This window comes from Aegilops tauschii, chromosome 5 (genome assembly GCF_002575655.3).
Source record: "Aegilops tauschii subsp. strangulata cultivar AL8/78 chromosome 5, Aet v6.0, whole genome shotgun sequence".
In the NCBI taxonomy this organism is placed as follows: domain Eukaryota; kingdom Viridiplantae; phylum Streptophyta; class Magnoliopsida; order Poales; family Poaceae; genus Aegilops; species Aegilops tauschii.
Genome location: NC_053039.3, coordinates 437,434,663 through 437,455,781, shown reverse-complemented (window position 1 = coordinate 437,455,781; position 21,119 = coordinate 437,434,663). Strand labels below are relative to the sequence as shown.

At 46.7% G+C, this 21,119-nt stretch overlaps 2 protein-coding genes across 2 annotated transcripts; one reads left to right on the top strand and one right to left on the bottom strand.

Moving 5' to 3' along the window:
- Positions 1-7,923: 7,923 nt before the first annotated feature.
- LOC109740674 (disease resistance protein RGA5) lies at positions 7,924-13,218 on the bottom strand. The gene is made up of 3 exons (XM_020299727.4): positions 12,826-13,218; positions 11,700-12,732; positions 7,924-11,174 (listed from the first exon to the last, which is right to left on the bottom strand). The coding sequence occupies exons 2-3, from the start codon at positions 11,999-12,001 to the stop codon at positions 8,084-8,086; spliced, it is 3,393 nt and encodes a 1,130-aa protein (XP_020155316.3). The 5' UTR covers positions 12,002-12,732; positions 12,826-13,218; the 3' UTR covers positions 7,924-8,083.
- A 1,777-nt stretch (positions 13,219-14,995) lies between these two features.
- Positions 14,996-15,903, top strand: LOC141022962 (uncharacterized). Its single transcript, XM_073499253.1, has 2 exons — positions 14,996-15,343; positions 15,865-15,903. Exons 1-2 carry the CDS (start codon positions 14,996-14,998, stop codon positions 15,901-15,903), a joined length of 387 nt encoding a protein of 128 aa, XP_073355354.1.
- The last annotated feature ends 5,216 nt before the right edge of the window (positions 15,904-21,119 follow it).

The following is a 21,119-nucleotide window of genomic DNA, read 5'->3' as shown; positions in this document are numbered from 1 at the left end:
GCAGGGCAGCCGAGGGACGGCGGTTTCCGCGGGTGCCAAGGGGGGCGGGATCTGTGAGCAGGCGGCTCAACGGTCCTTTTCCCCTGTGGCACAGGCGGCGGAGGTCCACTCCACAGCGCCCTACCCTTCTTCACCGACGATAAGGGAGGGACGTGGGAGTCCTGACCGCACTCTTGGCGGGAAGACCACAGAGGAGCTCATCGCCTTTGGCGGGATTGCGGATCCGGTGTCGGCTGGCAGGCGTGTCAGTAACCGGATCCAGGGACAGCCGGACGCGGACGACCTACAGCTAGCGCGTGCCAAGAGGGCCGCCATGCTTCGTCATGCTGAGATCACTGCAGGTACGTCCTTTGATACAAGTTGTTCCATTTTATACTTCTCTGAGAATGAAATTGTTGACAAGGCAAACGACTTAGGTATTTCTTTGGGGTCAAATGAAACCGAGGTCGTCAAATCAGTTAACGATCTTTTAGACTTGGAAGCGGAGAGGGCTTCAGAGATCATTCATAATCTTGCCTCTGTCCAATCACTGAATGATAATGACATGAACAATTTAGGCATTAATGATCTTACAAATATTTGTCATAATCTCTTACCGAGTGACGAGGCTGAAGAGGAGGAGGATGTGGGGAACACAGATACGGTTGAACCTCTATTGAGGGAGGAGGTACTATCTGTCATCGATGATTCCTTCGTACCGCAGGGTGTTGAGGAGAAGCCCAAACGACCCTGGAAGCGGAAAATTTATCCTACTTCGGCAGTACGTAGGAGTGCTAGAGTAAAACTTAAGAAAAAATTCCATGATGATTTATGAGAGGACTCTTTTGGAATAGCAGAGGTCTAGCAGACTTGGCTAAACAAAGATTCTTAGCAGAGACAACTTTAGAGCATCACTTAGATTTCATTGCACTTTTAGAAACTGGACGAGATAATTTCACATCCCAATTTCTTCAAACCCTTTCCAGTGGTATCGACTTTGATTGGCACATTTTACCCCCTAGAGGAAGATCCGGCGGGATTTTACTAGGTGTACGGTGTGAGTCGTTAGAGGTGCTTAATGTGGTGCAGGGAGACTTTTCGGTTAAATTTAGGGTGCGATCAAAATTGGATGGTTTTCGATGGTCGTTAGTTGCAGTATATGGGGCAGCGCAACCTGAATTTAAACCCGACTTTCTTGCCGATTTAGTGCGGATTTGTGGAGATGAGAATCTGCCAGTACTAGTCGTGGGAGATTTTAATATCATTCGGAGAAGAGAAGAAAAGAATAATGACAATTTCGATGGCCGGTGGTCAATGATGTTTAACATGATTATAGAGAGCCTCAATTTGAGAGAAATTGAGCTCACCGGTAGACAGTTTACATGGGCTAATTCGTTACCTACTCCGACATATGAGAAGTTGGATAGGGTGCTTGCTAGTGTGGAGTGGGAACAAAAATATCCCATGGTGTCGGTTCATGCGATGCAAAGAGCGATCTCGGACCATACACCACTCCTTTTAGATTCGGGAGAGGCTACCCATGTTGCAAACAAAAATACCTTCTCCTTCGAGCAAAGTTGGTTTGAGCGAGAAGGATTTATGGAGATGATTGCACGCGAATGGGATTTACCAGTTATGGGTATGACGCATGTCGAGAGATGGCAGAATAAGATTAGGCATCTCCGACAATTTCTGAGAGGTTGGGCCAGGAATGAGAGTGGGATTTATAAGAAGAAAAAAGAAAGTCTAACTCAACTCATTGAGGCACTAGATGTAAAAGCTGAAACAACTCTTCTTTCTGTGATTGAGCATCGCACCAAGTCAGAGGCTGAGCAAGGCCTACGTGTCCTCTTGAGAGAGGAGGAACTCAAGTGGGCGCTGCGTGCGAAATCGCTTAAAGTTGTACAAGGGGACAACAATACACAGTTCTTCCATATGATTGCAAATGGTAAACATAGGAAGAAGAAGATTATACAGCTTGAACAAGACGAAGGAACAATTGTGGGGCAAGAAAATCTGAAATCATATATTTCCAATTATTATAAAAACCTTTTTGGGCCCCCGATTACTTCCACGGTGTCTCTTGATGAGTCGGTGATTGATGATATACCTCAATTACAGGCAGCGGAGAATGATATTCTCTCGGCACCGTTTACTGAAAAAGAAGTTCATCTGGGCATAACTCAAATGAAGCCGAATAAAGCACCGGGACCAGATGGGTTCCCAGCTGAATTCTATCAGAAATGTTGGCATATCATTAAAGATGATCTTATGCCTATGTTTCATGATTTTTTTGATGGCCATTTGGAGTTGTTTCACCTCAACTTTGGCACTATAACATTATTACCAAAGAGGAATGAGGCGGTCAGAATAGAACAATTCCGACCCATTTGCCTGCTGAATGTGAGTTTTAAATTTTTTACAAAGGTAGGAACCAATAGATTGACGCAAGTTGCTCACTCAGTGGTTCAACCTAGTCAGACAGCTTTCATGTCTGGACGACACATACTCGAAGGAGTGGTTGTCTTACATGAAACACTCCATGAAATTCATTCAAAGAAACTAGACGGGGTTATCTTAAAAGTGGATTTCGAGAAGGCTTATGATAAGGTAAAATGGCCTTTTCTTCAGCAGGCAATGCGTATGAAGGGTTTTAGTGAACGCTGGAGGCACCAGGTGAATACTCAGGTCCAGAAAGGTAGTGTCGGAATTAAGGTGAACGATGACATCGATCACTATTTCCAAACGCATAAGGGGTTGAGACAAGGGGATTCCATGTCACCTCTTCTGTTCAATATTGTGGCAGATATGCTGGTCGTCATTATTGGCAGGGCCAAGCAACATGGCCATGTAGAAGGTCTAGTTCCTCATCTGATTGATGGAGGAGTGTCCATTCTACAATATGCTGATGACACTATCCTTTTCATGGAACATGACATGGCTAAGGCACGTAATATGAAACTTATCCTATGTCTATTCGAACAATTGTCTGGATTAAAAATTAATTTTCATAAGAGCGAGGTGTTCTGCTTTGGGAAGGCTAAAGAAGAGGAACATACTTACAGACAATTGTTTGGATGCGAAGTAGGTGCTTTACCATTCAGTTACTTGGGTATTCCGATTCATCACCGTAAACTCTCCAATAAGGAATGGAAATGTATTGAAGAACGAATTGAAAAAAAACTCAGTTGTTGGAAGGGTAAGCTGATGTCATATGGAGGTCGACTAGTTTTGATTAACTCCGTATTGACTAGCATGCCAATGTTTTTACTTTCGTTCTTCGAAATTCTGAAAGGGGTCCGCAAGCGGCTTGATTTCTTTCGATCTCGTTTCTTTTGGCAATCTGAGGAGTCCAAGAGGAAGTACCGTCTCGCACGATGGGATATCCTTTGTCGACCTAAAGACCAAGGGGGGCTCGGTATCGAGAATTTGGAAGTTAAGAATAAATGCCTTATGAGCAAATGGTTGTATAGGCTAGAGACAGAGCCGGAGGGCATGTGGTCTCAAATCCTACGCAATAAATACTTGCACTCGAAAACTCTAGCCCAGGTTACTATCAGACCAAATGATTCACCATTCTGGAAGGGCCTTATGAGAACGAAAGATTTGTTCTTCCGTAGGATCAAATTCGTGATTGGCAACGGGATGTCAACAAGATTTTGGGAGGACACGTGGCTAGGAGAGACACCTCTGGCCTTACAATATCCTACCCTTTACAATATTGTGCAACGTAAGGAAGATTACGTAGGTATTGTATTTCAAACTATTCCCTTGAACATCCAATTCCGACGTACGTTAGTGGGGGAGAGATGGACAGCCTGGATGCACCTGGTTCGGAGATTGATCGAAGTTCGACTTTCCAACAGGCCAGACTCCATGCACTGGATGTTAACTAAAAATTGGATATTTACGGTGAAATCTTTTTATACGGACTTGATTAATTCTGGCCCCCTCTCAAGATCACTTCATATTTGGAAGATTAAGGTTCCTTTGCGGATTAAAATTTTCATGTGGTTTGTTCACAAGCAAGTAATACTCACAAAGGATAACCTAATTAAGAGGCGATGGGTAGGAAACGCGCAGTGTTGTTTCTGTGCTCAAGACGAGACAATACAACATTTATTTATTGAATGCCCACTTGCCAAGTTACTTTGGAGAACGATTCATATAGCTTTTAATATCACCCCCCTATAGATATTGCGTCTTTGTTTGGGACGTGGTTAGCTGGGGTTGAACAGGGCACGGCAGCTCGTATTCGGATTGGAATATGTGCGTTATTATGGGCTATATGGAATTGCAGAAACGATGTGATATTCACCAGACAACACAACTTAACTTTTTTGCAGGTTATCTTCAGAGCTACAGCTTGGATCCGTACGTGGTCCTTACTCACTCCTATGGACTCCAGGGAGCCTTTGGTTACTGGGTGCAACCAATGGGAGATGGTGGCTCGGGCTATATTCAACCGGTTCGGATGGCGGTCGCATAACAGGATAGGAGTCTAGAGAGATTGTCCTTATTATTACCATACCGGTTGTCTTTGTACTTTTCAGTTTTTATGCCTTGTGCTCTGCTCCGTTTGCGAGCTGTAAGACCTTTGCGGTGATACTTTCGGGATTTTTAATAAAAGGGCTGCATGCATCATTATGATGCAGAGGCCGGGGGTATACCTCCATTTCCAAAAAAAAAAAATCACTGTCAAGAGAAAAAAAAAGAGGAAGAAGTGCAGTGATGAGCAAATCAATTAACAACATGATTCTGAATCAGGTGAGTCATGCTCCATGGTTGTTGGGTTAACTGATTAGATGACCCGATACACATGGCGTGGTTTCAAGTCCAAGCAAACACCATTTTTGGCCTCCACTGGCCCGAGAAGAAAACATGTATGAGTCGAGTCTCAAGGATCATTGTGAATTTTGTAAAGGGTCCGAACATCCATCAAGAATTTCTTGCTATTTCTGTATATTTTCCTATGTGTCAACAAGGTGTCTGACAAATTTTCTATACAATCAGATTTGTATTTGCAATTTCAAGTCCAAGCAAACACCATTTTTGGCCCCCACTGGTCTGGGGAGAAAACATCAATGAGTCCATTCTCAAAGATCATTGTGAATTTTGTAAAGGGTCCGAATATCCATCAAGAAGCAAGCTTTCTGTATGTTCCTATGTATCAACAAGGTGTTCGACAAATTTTCTATACAATCATATTTGTATTTGCATTATGATGTGTGCTCTGGTACCCCCCTCCCCCCCAACCCCCTTGAAAAGACAAAGGGTGTTTTTCATCCATTATTATTTCTAACAAAGATTACTTGAATATTAGTTGGCAAATTATACTATTTGATCTATATATAGCACCTACGTTCGCAGGGATACAACCTCAGAAGTTATCTCCATGTACTCTTTAAAGGATTCTGCTAACTTGTGCGACCCTGCAATGGTGGAGCTCTAGCTACCACAGGTGCTGCTCCGGCCAGGAAGGACTGCAATCGCATGTATCGGCCATTTGATTGACTTAAGGGGGAAAAGCAAACATGTATTGGTCCTTGTCTTCCCGTGCGCTAGTGACTCTATATTTGCATTGTATTGGTACTTGGTAGTATATACATTTGTGATAAATAGCAATTTGTCTTGAAATTATTACTAGTGCTGCTAGAGGCATGTGTGGCTGCATTGCGTTGGAGGTTGGAGTGTGTCCTTTTTTGACAACTTTACTTTATATGTCTAACTATCCAAAGTACAGAGATAGCTATGCGTGCAATGAAACAATGATTGGCCAGTGAGGCAGTGAGAACTATATTTAAGTTCTCCAGTAAAACTAGACATGAACTCTAAGTTTGCCGGTCTATATGTTCTTTTTATTAGAAAAGGAGGATGACCCCTGGCCTCTGCATCTGGAAGATACATGCGGCCATTTTATTGATTATTCTCGAGGACCTTACAAAGTAGAACAACAATATGTCTGAATCCGCCATCTTGGCAATATCTGCCGTTACTCCTATCCATATGATGAAGGGGTGCAAGCCGGGCCACATATCCAGACCTCTCACCTAAGCCTAGCATGTCGTCGCCGCCATCTTCCACTGGTCCATCTTCAGAGCAGATTGAGGTGTCAACCTTGGCACGTCCTCCGCCATCGACGCCACCACGACGCCAAACGACAACCTCCACCTACGTGAGCCTTGGCAGGTCCTCCGCCATGGACGCCACCACGACGTCAAACGACGACCTCCGCCTACGCGAGCCCATCTCCAAGCAACGAACGTAGATCCATGCTAGGATAGGTCCGCACCATCGCCGTCGTCCACCACTCACAAGCCACCCAACCCCAAGGTTCCCAAAGCGGCGCCTTCAAGAAGGGAACGGCGCCGTGAGCGCCTCCGCCGCCCAACAAAGTTAGGGATTTCGCCCGAGAGACCTAGGGGAAGGGGAAGTGAGGAGATCAGTCCATACCGACGCCTCCAAGGAGGGGAACGGCGCCCTAGGCATCGCCGTCGGCGCGGCCGGCCATGGCCGGTCAGGGATTTCGCCCAAACTAGATCCCCGCCACCAGCAGCGCCTCCTGTATAGAACCGGCGACCAAGTTAAGCGCGGCCCGACCAGGCTGGCCCGCACGCCGAACAGGGGAGGAGGGGAGGCGCCAGATCGCGCGCACCGACCGTCGCAGAAGCCGATGCCAGCCGCCAACGACCACCGGGATTCCTCCGCCCGCGCGGCTAGGACACCAGATCCACCGCCCGCACAGCTGCTCGCCGGAGCCTGCCGTGTCTCGCCAAAGGAGCCGCCGCTCCAGATCCAGGACTCCCCACGCCAAGGCAGCGCAGCCGAGACCCCGCCGCCACCATCCTTGACGCCCGGGGCTTGCCCGGCGGCTACCTCAGGCGGCGGCGAGGAGGTGGGGAGGGGGCCGCGGCGGCGCGGCTAGGGTTCCCCCGCCGCCGCCGGGGGAGGCGATGTGAGGTCGCGAGAGGAGAGGTCCTTGGGGTCAAACTTAGATTTTTTTTTTACCACGCGCTTTCTAACGTCATATATACTGAAATAGCACGTTCATGCCGGTCTATATGTATGTAGGATATATACTCCCCTGGTTACTTGTCCCCGCACGAGCCACCCAAATTCCAGAGCAGGACGACATCCTAGGGTTTGAGTCATAAGAGGAAGCGCATTCGATTGAAACGGTCATCATTGTAGTTAACAGTAATCTTGTCGTGGCATCAAAAGGAGTATGTTGAATGGGAATAGGTGGTGTTGGGATAGGTGTCAAACCACACCAAAGAGTATGTCCGGTGGGCCGGCAAGGCGACAAGCTGTAGGAGCCCTGTACTTAGGCCTTGTTCGTTTAATCCTCCTCCCAAGTGGATTGGAGTGGATTGGAAAGGATTTTGACTTGTAGGGGATCTAATCCCCTCAAACTCCGCCATTCCCTTTCAAAAACCACCTCAACCGAACAAGGAAGAAGGACAGGGCTGTGAGTGTTGTGTATACGAAGTTTGAGCAGCCTTCACCGCTTGACGCAAGCATGCTTAAGGCTGCTCCATGGCCGTTGCCAAGCCTTGTAGTTTCCGATCTTATTTTCACGTGATTCGGTACACCCCCTTGAAAAATTCCTAGTTAAGGTTTGCATAGTAAACTGAATCCCCACAATGTTGCAATTTGGTAGATTTGGACTTGGTTAACCTTAAGACACACGAGCATGCCTTGACATTGTTCTTAGTTGTAGAAACTCTGAAGAGGACTTGCCAGTTACCAGTTACCACCAGTGCTCACTCACCCTTCAGGCCTCTCTGCTCTAATATTCAATGCGAACCAGGAGTATGTAGTTGGTACAATGTCACCATCAATTTTGCGGTTTCAACTCAGCTGGGTACATTGCAATGCTTGTGGTTAACCAACCCACTTCCGTTACTTTGTTCAGTAGAAAGAAGTATCTGAAACAGAGAAGGATTAAAAGGAACAGTCCTTCCATATCAAGAAACAATATTAAATCTCACGTGTTGCAAAACAGGTTGTTTAGACAATACAGTGCATATTTCGAAACAACTCAGTCCATGAGGACATAGCACAACAATGAAGTTGGTTATCATATCACATAATAAAACTAGTGCTAGTGCCATGCGGACGAAACCACCAGGGGCTTATTCTTCCATCCGAGGTATAGCACCCCGTCCCTCTCCGCGAGCTGGTAGTTCGCCGAGTAGCTCTGCAGCAGCGTCCTGATGGTGGCATTCACCAGCGAGCTGAGCGGACACGGCCTAAAGCCGACCATCATGAGGCGCCCCTTCCACTTGCCAAAGACCTCGTGCCGCTCCACCCTCTCCGCACCCTCGCAGGCAACGATGTTCACAATCTCCCTCGCCAGGCAGTGCTGCTCCATGTTGATCCTCTCCCTGTCGTCCCTTGGGAGCGTCAGGTCGATGGACTCGAATATGGCAGTGTAGTAGTCAAGCGTCTCTGCGAACCTCTGCTTGAAGGGGACCGTGTTCGTGTTGAGCTCCTGCTCCACAAGGGTTACCACCTTGGGAGACAAGCTTTTCACCAGCCTTAGGATCCGGTCTCGGTGGTTTGCCGTGCTCACAGCCTCATCCGGAATGTGGTGCAGCTCCAGGGTGAAGTTCACTGCGAGAGCTTCCCCAGGGATGACCATGAGATGCCCCTCTTTCACTTCATCACCAGCGACAGCAACCGAATGGAATTCAAAGGGAACCTTGCACAGACCAGCGATGTGTGATAGCCTCCTCCCAACTAAATCGAGCCCACCACCTCGCGCATAGGCTGATAGTGAATCATCAATTCCTGTGATCCTTACAGTTGGTGGTCCACCGGGCCTGGTCGCAAGAGCCTGAAGGAGAGGAACCCATTGAGCTCCTTGAGAGATACCAAAGTCGATTATATGGATCATATCTTCTCCCTTTACAGCCTCTGCAATTGCACCGTTTGCCGACATGTAACCAAACTTGAAGTAAGGGCAGGCCTCATACAGGAAATGCATGTAGGACATGAGGTCAGAGCTCCTTGGCTCTTTGCACTTCAGAGCTTTGTAGATCGAGTGGCCGGAGGAGGCAAGCCTGGCAACAAGTCCTTCCACAATGTAGGCTCCAAGTCTCTGATGTGGATCACCAGATACTGAAACCATTTTCCTCAACTCTGGCACCATCATGTCTACCGCGGACATGTCCTTTGCTTCCACAGCTCTAGCACAAGATATCAGTAGCTTCTTCAAGTATCCATCTTGGCCTTCCACCAGGACCTCATCTTGTTCTTTATTCTCATGTGTAAGCTCATCACCGTCAAAAGTATAATCCACCAATTGCACATTGATCATAGGATTGCTCGGATGATTGCTAATGGCAGTTGCTAAGGCAGACTCTGTATCAGCACATGCACCCCCGATTTTTGCACAGATCTCTTTAAGGCTTGGCAAGTGGTCGATGCTGATAGCCGTACTAGCACCATGCTGGTCCATGCGGGCTCTGGGGGCATTGAAACCTAGCTTGAGCTTCCGAAGATTAGGCATTGCGTTCGCTTCAAATTTCAGGCAAGGTACACTGCACCTGAGATTGAAGTAGTTGAGGACTGAGAACCCCACCTTGTCAAAGACAATCCTTTCAACAGCAGCCGTCTGCAAATACAACGACAGAGCAGTGAGGGCAGGCAAACCTCTGACAGCATCAATACCATCCCTTGGAAGATCCCTTACTGCAATCTTCAAGATGCGGAGCTTGCCAAGTTCTCCGATCCACTTTGGAATACGGGATAATACACAGCTGTGTAGCGACCACTCAAACACCTCAAGAACTGGGGGAGGTACTAAGCCCTCCCAGGAGACTGTCACTTTTAAAGCATCGCGAACAAAAGCATTTTTATGACAGGGGCCATTAACCAGAGCTAGAGTTTTTAGGTTGGCATGTCCTGAGAGTTGAGAGCCCAGAGCTTCCATGCTTCTCTTCAGATGGTCTGAAGACGGTACAGAATAGGTCAGATGAAGATCTCGCAGGTTGTTCAGCTTGCCAATTAACCTCATGCTGCCAATCCAATCCAACAGATTTGTCATAACAAGCAGACTCAGGTGCAACAAGCTTGGGAGATGAATAATATCCCATGGAACAGCAGTAACTTCACTATCCAGAACTAGTGTTTCCAAACATTGTAGCCCTAGCATATGGTTTGGTAATTGTATGCAGATATCACATGCAATTTTTAAATATCTCAGTTGGAACAGATCTGAAATGCCAGTGAGGTTTATGGTGTTCCTATCACCATAACCGGATAATTGAAGGTTTAGCACGCGAAGAAGCTTAAACTCTGAAATAGAAGGCATACTCTCAAATAATCCAAAAATGGTAAGCGACCGAACTTGTGACCTTCTCATGTTTGCTGGTGTCTTCACATATTTTGCATCACCAAAGAGGAGAGATAGTCGTCGAACCTTTTGAGAAAGTGCCACATTCCTTCGACTAGAATCTATTACCATATTGAAATTTTCTTCTGAACACTTGTCTGCAATAAGATCATGTACCACATCATGAACAGTACAGGACAACACCTCATTGTTGTACTTGCTACATAGAGTTTGGATGAATCTTCTATTAATAAGTTCATCGAAATAGCTTGCTGCAACTTTCTCCATGTCTTGCCCTTCTGTTGTATGGATGAAGCCTTCAGCGACCCATTGCTTCACCAAATCGTCCTTCCAGATTGTGTGGCCCTCTGGATACATATTCAGACACAGCAGGCATATCTTCAAATAGTGAGGAAGATTATTGTAGCTGAGGTTCAATGCTTGTCTTGTTCCTTCTGAAGGAGATATCCACAAACAGGAGCTTAACGAATCACACAGGTACGTCAAAAGATCCATTTTTATAACAGGCTGGCTTGATAATAGACTAGCTATGCTGATTGTTGCTAGCGGCAAACCACCACATAATTCAACAATTTTGTTTGTAACTTCTTTGAGTTCTTTAGGACAGTCACTTTCAGAGCCAAAAAGTATGCTAAAGAACAGCTTTCTTGAGTGATCATGATCCAGAGGCCTCATCTCAAAAATATGCTCCGGGTGATAACAACAACATGTTAATGCAACCTCTTCCATTTGTGTAGTTGTTATAACTCTGCTTCCATGATTACCTTTTGGAAAAGCATCACTAATAATATCCCATGCTGACGCAGTCCATATATCATCAATAATAATTAAGTACCTAAATGTGAATAAAATTCATGCATGTCAAATACATTATGTTAGGATACTATCAAAATTGGTAAAAATGGAGCAGAATTAAAACAAATTCGAAAAAAGAGCATAATAAGCATGCAACTCACTAGTACAACTGGTATACACAGTGAAATGCATAAAGGATCATATCATCTCCAGGGTCCAGAATGCTCAGGGTGCACGTGAGAGCGAACTGCAGCTCAGGGTGTAACAGGGTCTATGGCATTCTGTGATGGATTGGTTTCACTAACACATGTGTAAGTTCCTGACACTAAAAGGTGTCGTTTTAGACACCGGCATGGTCTCCAACAAACTTTATCCGTCTTCTTTCTGTATATGCATGTTAGTCAAAAGATAATACTTATTTTATCAAAGCATTCTTTTGAAAAATCTAATAACTCTATTTTCACATTACAAATCGATATAATTGTCTGTATAAAAGTGGTCATAGTTAGAAAGGCATGGCTTCACATTTTGTAGGAGGGTATGTGTCTATGAACGGAGGTACTACCTTTTATCTTGTAGATGTTCCCTGATACTGTAAGCAAGGTCAAGTTCCTTGGAATACTCAGTGGGTTGCTGCCCCTGGACTTGCGTGAGCATCTCGCGGAGAAGTCTCACCACATCAGGCCTTTTGGACACCCGGACAAAAGCTGTACAATCAAATTGCCCCCCAAATTTGTTGTACAACACTTGTGCAAGTGCAGTTTTACCAAGACATCCAGGTCCAAGAACGGATACCACCTTGAGCTGTTGATCCCCATCATTATCCAATGAGTCGATGAACTCGCACACCCGATCATCAATTACCATGTCAGCAATTCCTCCGTACGCAGTCAGAAGCGTGTGATTGGCAGGTAAAAATCTACGCCTGAAGGTGCTGCAGCGGTGGAGCTCATACCTCTCATGCCGTTCAATCGCTTCTTGGATTTACATCCTGAAATCTGATATGAGTTCCATGATATGCTTGTACCACTTGAGCCTCTTGGGAAGACGAATGATGACAACACGAATGGCTTTGCAGACTGATCTGGTCTTCCCACTATGTTCTGCTGGCACTTGAGCTATGTAGGCAATCTGTTTGTGCCACTTGAGTCCCTTGGGAAGTCTTCTTTTGGAGAAGAGCCTTTTGGGGATCTTAACATGGCGGCCGATTTTGCAGATGAACCTGGTAGTATTGATGCTGGCACGGGCAGGCTGCAGACATATGTCCATGTTATCCTCCATGTCATAGGCGAGCTCGCGTGCCTCTTTCATCCAGCGCTTGGCCGTCAGGGGAAGGTCCTCTGCCTCTGCCATTTCAGCAAGGTATTCGCTTAAATCTTCAACATCTTCTTTGAGGAGGTGCATTCTGTCCTTAACCCGGCTCGGCAGCCTGCACTCCTGAGGAGCTAGCAGCATGCGGAGCTTCCCAAGAAGGGATCCCATGCCAAAGGGGGCCTCCATTGTAACTTGGCCACACCTTTGATAATTTGGGAAATCAACATTTCTGCAGGGACTAATCGATCGGTGTGTCCAATCGCAGTGCCGACACTTCCATAAACCTTGGCAAAGAAATTTTGAAAGCCAAGTTAGGATCAATTTGACAGAATCCTCCGAATTGCATCAGGCAAGAATGGAAGCATAGAAGCTCTCACCTTTGGTTGGATCGAAGAAGACACTTGTATGCTGCCCAAGCACGTCCCCCGCTGTTGGGAAGGAAGTGGAAGAAAATCTAGAATCATTGATGCTTCTATTATCGGTCAACCCTTTTTCCAGATCCGCTAGATCCACAAGGGAAGTAACCTGCCCAGAATGCTTCTGGGCTAGAAAAAAACTGTGCTTTGGCCCCCTTTCCTGCAACGCCGAACTCCACTCTTCCCCTTTCCTCTTGAGCGCCAATATACTCGTCCCCGTCTCCATCACTCAAAAATGTAGCTCCCTCCTCCGCACCATTGTTTTACTCAGTCCTCTCGCCCTCAAGGTTTCGAGAAGCACAGGGGAGCAAACCGCCAGGCAAGGGGGGAGTAGCGGCCCTACAGTTGGCCCACGGACCTGCAAACGTGGCCCAGGCGGGAGTGGATAGCAGATCAGACGGTCCAGAACAAACGGACACGGCCGGACAGATGACAGATGATGGGACAGATGGGCATGAGGAAAACTCCAACACTAGACCCATCATCTGTCCGGCCCTGTCCGTTTTAGCCCAAACGAACAACGGCCCAACGCGCGACCTCTTTCACAAAATATGTCCGTTTAGCGTCCGGCTCGATCCATTTACGTCGCAAATTTGCACCCGGTTTGCGTCCAGACGGACAGCGAACGGCCGCCACGTGCCCCTCATCCACCTCGGGCCTGCCTGTCGGCCGCCCACCTACCTCCTATGGCCCAAAATTGCGTCGATTTTGGGTCAAGACGGACACGGGACGGACATTATTTTGCGGTTGCGATCGTGCGTTGGGACCAAATGGGGTCGCGCCTTAGAATTGGCCCCAGGCCAACTCCAACACACATCCTCAAATGGACGTTCGTTTTATTCAGATTTTGTTCGTTTTAGTCGGGCATAGGAACGGCGTCCGGACATTTTCCTGGATGCGCTGGCCGTGCACCCACCACGGCAGATGCATTTCGTCCAGCCGCTTGAATTTTTTTCAAAGGAAATGGAAACTAGATTTAGCTGCGGCCATAGTCTATGCTAGCCAGAACGCCAGCGGCCGACACACATGCCAGCCTACAAAATGAACAACCCCCACTGTTTCACGCCGGCAACAAATACATCCTACAAAAAATGGCTAAAGTTCATGTCTCACGGCCATCGTACTTCATGCCGGCACCATAAGCCAACTCACTCATTTCCATCGACCATCTCCCTTTGTATCTTCTTGAACCAACTTCTTCTTTTCGAGGGCATCTTGCTCAAGTCCACGGACATGAAAGCTAGCGCCATCTCTTTTGCTTTCGTCTTTGCATTGGTGGCCTCGATCTCGAGCTTCTTTGTTTGGACGGCCTCCTCGATCTTGAGCTTCCTCCTCTTGACAGCATTCTCCATGTTGAGCTTCTTTGTTTGGAGCTCCATGTAGGCCTTCATTTGCACCTCTTTTTCTTGGTGCTTCCTCTCGCCCCTTACCTACTTTTGAGTAATCATGTCTTGCAAAGTTTCTTGCAAGGCGAAAGATGCCACATCACGCTTCTCGTCAATCTTCGAGTTGGTCTTGCCCTTTGGCCTCTTCACCCCATCTCCGTCCCCAGCCATGGCCGTTGGCCCTCCATCTTTATCTTTATCTATAATAATAAAAGACGGAGGCTTTCATAGTTCTTCATAAATTATCTGTTTATATCCGTTAGTTTACATCAACCATATAAATTGACGGTTGAGATTTAAACAAAAAGGGTGTCAGAGTTTTGGTCTACGCCGGTGCGAAAAGACGATTCGTACGATTGTCCACGAATCACTACAAAGGCCTGAGCCTGCACGCAAGCCGACACACGTCCCGGTGGGCCTATGTTGGAACGTGTACAACACAAATTGGTCATCAAACTAGATCGAGTCTGGTTGGATTGATCCACCAGCAGCTGCACCCGTGGTAATAATAAATAAATCTAAAAAAACTGCAGCTTAGCGGTGGCGGGTCATCCGCGCTCTGTCGAGCTGCCGTTGTTGGCATTTGCTTCTTTTTTTTTTCTTTTGGGTTTGTTGTGCTGTTCGCCCCAGCGATCCTGTATCGGTGTTGGTTGCTTTGGAATACAAAGCAGGGGTAACCCTTTTTTGTAAAAAAAAAAAAACTGTAGCTGTCGTTCGTTTGAGCCAACTGCGTCACCGAGCGCGTCATGGTCTTCTGCTCCGCCGACGGTGCCAGGCTCTTCTTTGAGTGCGACCGCGCCATGCACGGGGTCAGCGCGCTCGCGAGCCTCCACCTATGCGCCCCGCTCTGTGACGCCGCGCGCGCCGCCCTCCGCTGCCAAGTCGGCGCCCACTGGGCCACGCTCTGCGCCGGCTACGCCGGCCGCCGTGTGCTGCCGGACCGCGGCGGTGGAGCCTCCCTCGTGGATGCTTACACCAGCGGCTACGCGCCCGCCGAGATCGTCTGCATCCTCACCGTCGACGCGCCGTCATTGCATGAGGACTTCGACGCCTGGCTCGCCGACAACCTCCCCCAAATCCTACACGAGGTTCAGGTACAACATCTACTTGGGTTAATTTTTAAATTGCACTTCTTTTTTGCGCCTGTATATGCAATTGAAGGAGATTCTTCTTGATGATCTTGTGTGCCAAATCTTACATGGACAGTTTGATTGTGTGATCCAGCGACAAAATTCAGTGAGTAGCGCTGCTATGTATCGGTCAAGGGAATGGTATAGAGAAGAGAGAATGATGATAATACAAAGTGGGTGATGTTGGAATTATGTGTCCTGCAACTATATTCAAATACTTATTATCATTAATATTCGGAATACCTCGTATGGAATTATACATGTGTTTTGTGCATGGAATTACTCTTGCTGGAATGTACTTAAGTGTTGCATGCTTAAGGAAGCCGGTCAATTATTGGTGGAATACAATATGCTTTATATATTGGAAAGACTACCTGGGTACGCTGATAATTGAAAGAAGCTAGATCGTGTAATTAGATTACGGCTCTAATGTTGATCTACAAAAATAGAGGAATTTATACTCTATTATGACGCGTTGCTCACAGGCGCCGTGCTTCGGGGACTCGACGGATAGGATCCGCTAACAGACAAATTATATCGTGGTTGGTAGTTTGATCTGGACTCTATCCGGAACATAGTTTAAAGACTAGAAACCTTATAACTGTATAAGAGACGGCGGAGCGGCATCGTCGCTTTGCCATCTCGTTCCCTGCCTGTGCCCTCGAGGTTTGGGAGACGCGTGGATTGAAGGGGATCGAAGGGGGATGGAAGGGATTGGGTTGGGGAAACCACGTGAAACAAATGGGCCATCGGGGTTTTCAGAGGTTTTTGGGCCCGCGGGGTTGATCCTCTGAAAACCCTCTCAATCCCCTTTACTAAATGAGGCCTGACGAACCCTAGCCTCAAAATCCCTTCCCCCCTTGCTCGTTTTCCTCTCCTCGCACACAACCGAGCGCAACGTTGCCGTCGTTGCGTCGATCCCGCGGCCACGTGCCTCCCCGCGCCGAACCATCGTGTCCACGAGGCGCGCCGCCGTCACCTTCATCGACTACACCAGCAGATCGGGGCGTAGGCGCTGCATCGACGACGCACGCGTCTTCTTCCTCCGCCACGGCTGTCGGACAACGCCGTTCGATCCGCACCATCCCGGCAACCTCCGGCCTCCCCGACCTCACCTACGTGCTCGCGGTAAGCACCTCCCCCGAACCCCCCTTCTTCCTGCCTCGATTCAATGCCGTAGTCGCCGTCCCCGAGTTTGTCGGAGCTCCCGCGTATGCGTATGCGTACGCGTACGTGCGTGCTTGAGCCGCTGCTGCTACTGCCTGCTCACCACTGCTCCTGCTGCCGCACTGCTGCTCCCTGGCCGCGCCCTCGCAGCTGCCCGCGACGGCGCACAGCTGTGCTCGCCGCAACTGCATGTTGTCGTTGCCGCCGCTACGTGCTGGCTGTTGCGTTGCCGCATGCTGCTGCCCGCACCACGCCCTGCTAGCGCCCGAGCCGCACCGGCCCTGCGCACACGCGCGCACCAGCCCGCTTGCTCGCAGCCACAGGCTGCTGCTCCTAGCCACCACCCACGCGTGCCCTTTTGGCCAGGCTGCCGTGCACTCATGCGCGTGCATGCATGCCCACCCATGGGCATGGCTGTGCCTCTGGCCGGCCCGTTTAATTAGGCTAGGATTATCATTTGATTAGTTTAGTGTTTTTTTAGTTTAGCTAGGGCTAATTTAGTCTATGCCATGTGGGACCCTGGTTTAGTTAAGTCAATTAATTTAATCCAACTTAAAGTAAGTCAATGACATGTAGGTCCCCTGGAGATTAAAATAAATAACCAAAATAAAGTTAGCAATTGTCTATGACAGCTGGGTCCCATTGATACTGTTCACTTTGACCGGTCAACTCTGACTGGGTTGTTGACTCGGTCAACCGGGTCCGCCTGGCCCACATGTCACCCTCTAGTACACTTCTGTGTACACAGATCTGGGTACACCTAGCATTTACTCATTATTTTCGAATCAATATTAATTTTAGAATATTATTAAAACTTTGAAAAATCATATAAATTAATCCGTAAATCGGATAAAAAAGTTTTATACATGAAAGTTGCTCAGAAAAATATGACGAATCCGAATATGCTGTCCGTTCGTCTGTCACACGTCCTTAGCATAGCAAACATGCAACCTTTCCCCTTCGGTTCGTCTATCCGAAAATGCCAAACTTCGGAAAAACTTTCCGGATGTTATCCCCCTTCGCCGGTATCGTGTAGCATTGCGTTATAACGCCCCTAGCCCTGCGTGTTACCCCGTCATGCATCTGTTTGCATTATATTTACTGTTTCTTCCCCCTCTTCTCTCCGGTAGACCCCGAGACCGCTGCTGATGCCCCTGTGATCGACTACGTCGACGACGACCCTTCTTCCCTTTCAACGGAGCTTCCAGGCAAGCCCCCCTTTGATCATCCCGATACCGCCCATTCCATTCTCTCATGCTTGCATTAGATTTTGCTAATGTATTTGATTGCTCCTATTCTGATGCATAGCCTGCTTTTGTACCTACTATTGTTATCTACCTGCTTATCCTAAACTGCTTAGTATAGGTTGGTTAGTGATCCATCAGTGACCCCCACCTTGTCCTTGTTGCCCCTGCTTCATCATCGACGACTCGATCAACGTGATCGATGACCAGCCTGACACCTCACATCACATGACGCCCCTTTTGTTGCTCGACTCTGCAGGGTTACTGCTACCTCTTGAGCACTGCGTTGGTTTTCCCTTGAAGAGGAAAGGGTGATGCAGTAAAGTAGCGTAAGTATTTCCCTTAGTTTTTGAGAACCAAGTATCAATCCCACGTACCTACACAAACAAATAAGAACCTCGCAACCAACGCGATAAAGGGGTTGTCAATTCCTTCACGGTCACTTACGACAGTGAGATCTGATAGAGATGATAAGATAATATTTTTGGTATTTTTATGATAAAGGGTAAAAGTAAAGATTGCAAGGTAAATAGTAATGGAAATAACGGGAGATTAATATGATGGAAAATAGACCCGGGGGCCATAGGTTTCACTAGTGGCTTCTCTCAAGATAGCATAAATATTACGGTGGGTAAACGAATTACTGTCGAGCAATTGATAGAACTGAGCATAGTTATGAGAATATCTAGGTATGATCATGTATATAGGCATCACGTCCGTGACAAGTAGACCAAAATGATTCTGCATCTACTACTATTACTCCACACATCGACCGCTATCCAACATGCATCTAGAATATTAAGTTCATAAGAACAGAGTAACGCTTTAAGCAAGATGACATGATGTAGAGGGATAAACTCATGCAATATGATATAAATCCCATCTTTTTATCCTTGATAGCAACAATACAATACGTGCCTTGCTGCCCCTGCTGTCACTGGGAAAGGACACCGCAAGATTGAACCCAAAGCTAAGCATTTCTCTCATTGCAAGAAAGATCAATCTAGTAGGCCAAACCAAACTGATAATTCAAAGAGACTCGCAAAGATAACCAATCATACATAAAAGAATTCAGAGGAGATTCAAATATTGTTCATAGATAAACTTGATCATAAACCCACAATTCATCGGATCTGGACAAACACATCGCAAAAGAAGAGTTACATCAAATAGATCTCCAAGAGAATCAAGGAGAACTTTGTATTGAGATCCAAAGAGAGAGAAGAAGCCATCTAGCTAATAACTATGGAACTGAAGGTCTGAGGTAAACTACTCACACATCATCGGAGAGGCTATGGTGTTGATGTAGAAGCCCTCCGTGATCAATGCCCCCTCTGGCAGGACGCCGGGAAAGGCCCCAAGATGGGATCTCATGGGTACAGAAGGTTGCGGCGGTGGAATTAGGTTTTCGTGGTCGCTTCTGTTGGTTTGGGGGTACGTAGGTATATATAGGAGGAAGAAGTAGGTCGGTGGAGCCACGAGGGGCCCATGAGGGTGGAGGGCGCGCCCCCCTACCTCGTGGCTTCCTCTTCTGTTGCTTGACGTCCACTCCAAGTCCTCGGGACCACATTTGTTCCGAAAATCACGTTCCCGAAGGTTTCATTCCGTTTGGACTCCGTTTGATATTCTTTTTCTGCGAAACACTGAAATAGGCAAAAAAACAGCAATTTGGGCCGGGCCTCCGGTTAATAGGTTAGTCCCAAAAATAATATAAAAGTGTGTAATAAAGCCCATTAATCATCCAAAACAGAATATAATATAGCATGGAACAATAAAAAATTATAGATACGTTGGAGACGTATCAAGCATCCCCATGCTTAATTCCTGCTCGTCCTCGAGTAGGTAAATGATAAAAACAGAATTTTTGATGTGGAATGCTACTTAGCCTAATTTTCAATGTAATTCTCTTATTTGTGGTATGAATATTCAGATCCGAAAGATTCAAGATAAAAGTTTAATATTGACATCAAGAATACTAACTAAGTAATTATGTCTTCTCAAAATAACATGGCCAAAGAAAGTTCATCCCTACAAAATCATATAGTTTGGTCATGCTCCATTTTCGTCACACAAGAATGTTCTCATCATGCACAACCCCGATGACAAGCCAAGCAATTGTTTCATAGTTTAGTAATCTCAAACTTTTTTCAACTTTCACGCAATATATGAGCGTGAGCCATGGATATAGCACTATGGGTGGAATAGAATATGATGATGGGGGTTATGTGGAGAAGACCAAAAAGGAGAAAGTCTCACATTGACGCGGCTAATCAACGAGCTAGGGAGATGCCCATCGATTGATGTCAACGCAAGGAGTAGGGATTGCCATGCAACGGATGCACTAGAGCTATAAATGCATGAAAGCTCAACAAAAGAAACTAAGTGGGTGTGCATCCAACTTGCTTGCTCACGAAGACCTAGGGCATTTGAGGAAGCCCATTGTTGGAATATACAAACCAAGTTCTATAATGAAAAATTCCCACTAGTATATGAAAGTGACAAAACAAGAGACTTTCTATCAAAAAGACCATGGTGCTACTTTGAAGCACAAGTATGGAAAAAGGGTAGTAACATTGCCCCTTTTATTTTTATCCTTTTTTTGGGCCTTTCTTTTTTTGGCCTTTTTTTGGGACAATGCTCTATGAATGATGATCATCACACTTCTATTTATTTACAACTCAATGATTTCAACTCGATACTAGAACACAGTATGACTCTATATGAATGCCTCCGGCGGTGTACCGGGATGGGCAATGAATCAAGAGTGACATGTATGAATAATATGCATGGTGGCTTTGCCACAAATACAATGTCAACTACATGATCATGCAAGGCAATATGACAATGATGAAACGTGTCATGATAAACGGAACGGTGGAAAGTTGCATGGCAATATATCTCGGAATGGCTATGGAAATGCCATAATAGATAGGTATGATGGCTGTTTTGAGGAAGATATAAGGAGGTTTATGTGTGATAGAGCGTATCGTATCACGGGGTTTGGATGCACCGGTGAAGTTTGCACCAACTCTCAAGGTGAGAAAGGGCAATGCACGGTACCGAAGAGGCTAGCAATGATGTAAGGGTGAGAGTGCGTATAATCCATGGACTCAACATTAGTCATAAAGAACTCACATACTTATTGAAAAAACCAAGCACTACGCGCATGCTCCTAGGGGTATAGATTGGTAGGAAAAGACCATCACTCGTCCCCGACCGCCACTCATAAGGAGGACAATCAAAGAACACCTCATGTTTCAAATTTGTTACACAACTTTACCATACGTGCATGCTACGGGACTTGCAAACTTCAACGCAAGTATTTCTCA

What these genes read in the sequence shown, in the direction of transcription:
- LOC109740674 (XM_020299727.4), bottom strand. Translation starts at nt 12,001, where the DNA reads ATGGTAATTGATGATCGGGTGTGCGAGTTCATCGACTCATTGGATAAT. An exon ending in GAACATCTACAAGATAAAAG is followed by an intron (nt 11,175 to 11,699) that starts GTAGTACCTCCG and finishes ATTCACATTTAG; the next exon opens with GTACTTAATTATTATTGATG.
- LOC141022962 (XM_073499253.1), top strand. Translation starts at nt 14,996, where the DNA reads ATGGTCTTCTGCTCCGCCGACGGTGCCAGGCTCTTCTTTGAGTGCGAC. An exon ending in AAATCCTACACGAGGTTCAG is followed by an intron (nt 15,344 to 15,864) that starts GTACAACATCTA and finishes CGTTGCTCACAG; the next exon opens with GCGCCGTGCTTCGGGGACTC.